Genomic DNA, 2,980 nt, shown 5'->3' with positions numbered 1-2,980 from the left:
ATAATTTAACTATAATTAATAAATAATTTAATACTGTAATGGTCATGATAGTCTACCATATTATATGATCGGGGAACGTAGAAAATTACAAGGAAAAATTGCAAGGTGAGTGAAGACGGAATGCCGCCTCACCGCCCTTCTTCGTGATCTTTAATTCAACTCCCTTCGATTATTATTGATTCCGCTATTTAAAAGGTTGCAAATATTTTAAATGTGCCAACTTTGTACAAATGATCTACATAAAAATTTATAGTTCCTATGTAACAATACCTCACATGAAAATAGCCTTAACTTATATTATTTTCTCTATTTCAGATTAGTCCTGAAACACTGGGAAAAATCATACAAAAATCTAAAGAAATAGTAAAGCCTTGCCTAGAAAGAACCGGCGCCACTGAAGGTTAGATTCTAATTATATCACGTTTATGTTTACAAATTAGTTAAGTTAAAAATGCACCTACATTGTATTAAGTGATGATAAAGTTTTCCTTTTAAGGATTTCGAACCTCAATTGATAAAAACTACCATAAGCAATTATCTCGAATTAAGTATAGTGTCAATAGTACTATTGTTCTATTTTGTTGCATGTCTATTAGAAAAAGATATTGTTAAACAATCCCACTATAAGTAGCAAATGTCTGTAGATGGATAGACTGTGTGTTCTTATTCTGAGTTAATGCAAGTCTTCGTAAAGCATTACTGTTCAAGAAAAGTATAGGAATAATTATGATTATTTTTTAGCGATCTTTTAGTATTTAATGTCAACTGTAAACCCTCATTATAGTTTCGGTCTCATGTCTATGCATAGTTACGTTTCATAGACGAACGTAAATTCATGACCATAATTATGTTTCGTATAAAAAGAATATTTAATATGTAATTACTAAACTTTTTTTTTCGCACGACCCATTTATTATCTGTTGAATTAAATAAGAAAATATATTAATTCGGATTTAGTGTCTAAATACGTAGATCCCCTAAGATGTAGCAAAAATGTTCTCGGATCTTTCGATTTTCACATATCAAAATTATTATGTAATGTAAACATGTAGATCTAAAAGAAACTCTGCATGAAAATTAGAATAAGCACTGTATATCAAAGGCAAATTTAGAAACAACTAATTTTAAAATGCCTCACCTGTTATTTCCAAACAAGCCCACCTAGAAAGTTAGAAACACTGTTGGAAGTTAGAAGTAGATTTGATCTGAATATCTTTATGTAAAATAGTTTTGATTAAACTGTATTATTTTTTGATAATTTATGCCAAAACTGACAAACGGATAAAGATTTGCGCGTATGACATGTCCTGACGATTTTGCCTATATTTTGACTTCTTACTTTCCTTGTAGAAATGTGCATATGATCATCATCATAAGGTCAGTTCTAAGACTGGTTGGATACGTACTTCCATTTTTTCCTATCCTAAGCTAATCTTCTTCTGCATATCAAGACATACAAATAAACCATTACCACCCAGTTCCTTCATAATAACTCATGTTAATTAGTTATTTTTTTTTGTATCACATTGTCAGTGTACCCTTTTCTTTGATTAGACGATTCAGTCGATTTCATGGCTGGAAAGGTACCAACAACCAAAGAAGGAAAGTGTATGATTGGCTGTTTCTTCAAAGAAGCTGGTCTAGTATGGATAAATTTAAATATACTGTACATCAGCTGAACTATTACACTAACTTCAATCATTTTAGGAATATGACAATGGCCAGCTAAAAGATAAAAACGGATTTCTCGACGTAATTAAAACTGAAGATCCCGATTTTTATGCCGCAAAAATGAAAATTAGTCAGGAATGTCATTCTGAAAGTAAGCACAACTTTTAATTTTGTTTTTGGAAAACATAAGGATTTTTTATATAATACATTATCATCGTCACTCCTAAGAGTGGTTGAACATGCACCTTCATCCTTTCTTATCCTGAACTAACATTAGGAAGTCCCTAAAATTAGAACTACCCATATCCTTAACTATTTGTGATCAGTAATCTAATCTAGGTCCACCTCTACCCTTCCTAAGTTCCATTTCTGCCTATTTCATATTGACTTCCATAGAGTCCTCTGTCCTCCTATTCTTTCTAAAACCTCTTCTTTTCTAACCTTCTCTATCCACGGTATCCTCATCATTCGTCTGTAACATCACATTTCAAATGATTCTAACCACTGTCCATGTTTCGCACCCCTACAACGTCGTGCTCCAAACATAGATACACTTTTAACAACCTTTTTCGAATTTCTATGTTAACCATTCATTTTAGTGACTTCTTTTTATTGAAAGCGACTCGACCCTCGCTATCCTCTGCTTTATATCCCTACTACTCCTTCCGTCCTAACTTATCTGACTTCCTAGATACCTAAAATCGGCCTCTTCTTCTAATTTTTCGTCACTTATTTTTATATTCGCTCTTTCCCTACTTCATTTTCCCTTGCATACCAGTATTTTTGTTTTACTTTTATTTACTTTCATACAATCCTGTTTTGTCAATATCGCTTCCATTTAATTTAAAACTATTTCTAACTCCTTGCTAAATGTTGCTATATCATCTGCAAATTTAAGCATACTAATCTTATCCTTTTTATTTTTAGTACCAGAATCAGATGATGAGTGTGAATATAATACAAAACTGTTCGAATGTAACGTAAACAAGTCAAAAGCAGTAAGTACAAGTATTATTTCTGTTTTATAATGTGCAATTTCTGTTATTATATTTTTTTATAGGCCAATATTCCATTTTCTTTGTTATCGCGCTAGCAAGAAGGCTGAAGAAAATAACTCCATTTTTTAATCAATTGTGAATTAATATTTACATGTGTTAAATATTGTTGATAATTAAATTACAATTACAAGCATAATACTTATGTATTTAATTTATTTAACATAATATACCGGCTATTACTTTGAAACAGTAAGAGATTCGAAATAGTAAAATACATTATTGAATAATATATATTATAAAAATAAATCCAA

At 30.8% G+C, this 2,980-nt stretch overlaps 1 protein-coding gene across 1 annotated transcript in view; it reads left to right on the top strand.

The window, feature by feature from the left end:
* LOC108742901 (general odorant-binding protein 19d) overlaps positions 1-2,859 on the top strand; it is a 3,524-nt gene extending 665 nt beyond the window's left edge. The window contains exons 2-6 of the mRNA XM_018478260.2: positions 316-400; positions 1,555-1,643; positions 1,708-1,822; positions 2,599-2,669; positions 2,732-2,859. Coding sequence (XP_018333762.1) covers positions 316-400; positions 1,555-1,643; positions 1,708-1,822; positions 2,599-2,669; positions 2,732-2,764 — 393 coding nt within the window. The 3' untranslated portion in view covers positions 2,765-2,859. The remainder of the gene's footprint in view (positions 1-315; positions 401-1,554; positions 1,644-1,707; positions 1,823-2,598; positions 2,670-2,731) is intronic.
* The last annotated feature ends 121 nt before the right edge of the window (positions 2,860-2,980 follow it).

Source organism: Agrilus planipennis, unplaced genomic scaffold (assembly GCF_000699045.2).
Source record: "Agrilus planipennis isolate EAB-ADULT unplaced genomic scaffold, Apla_2.0 scaffold417, whole genome shotgun sequence".
In the NCBI taxonomy this organism is placed as follows: Eukaryota; Metazoa; Arthropoda; class Insecta; order Coleoptera; family Buprestidae; genus Agrilus; species Agrilus planipennis.
The sequence above is the reverse complement of the archived record's forward strand: the minus strand, read 5'-3'. Positions and strand labels throughout refer to the sequence as shown.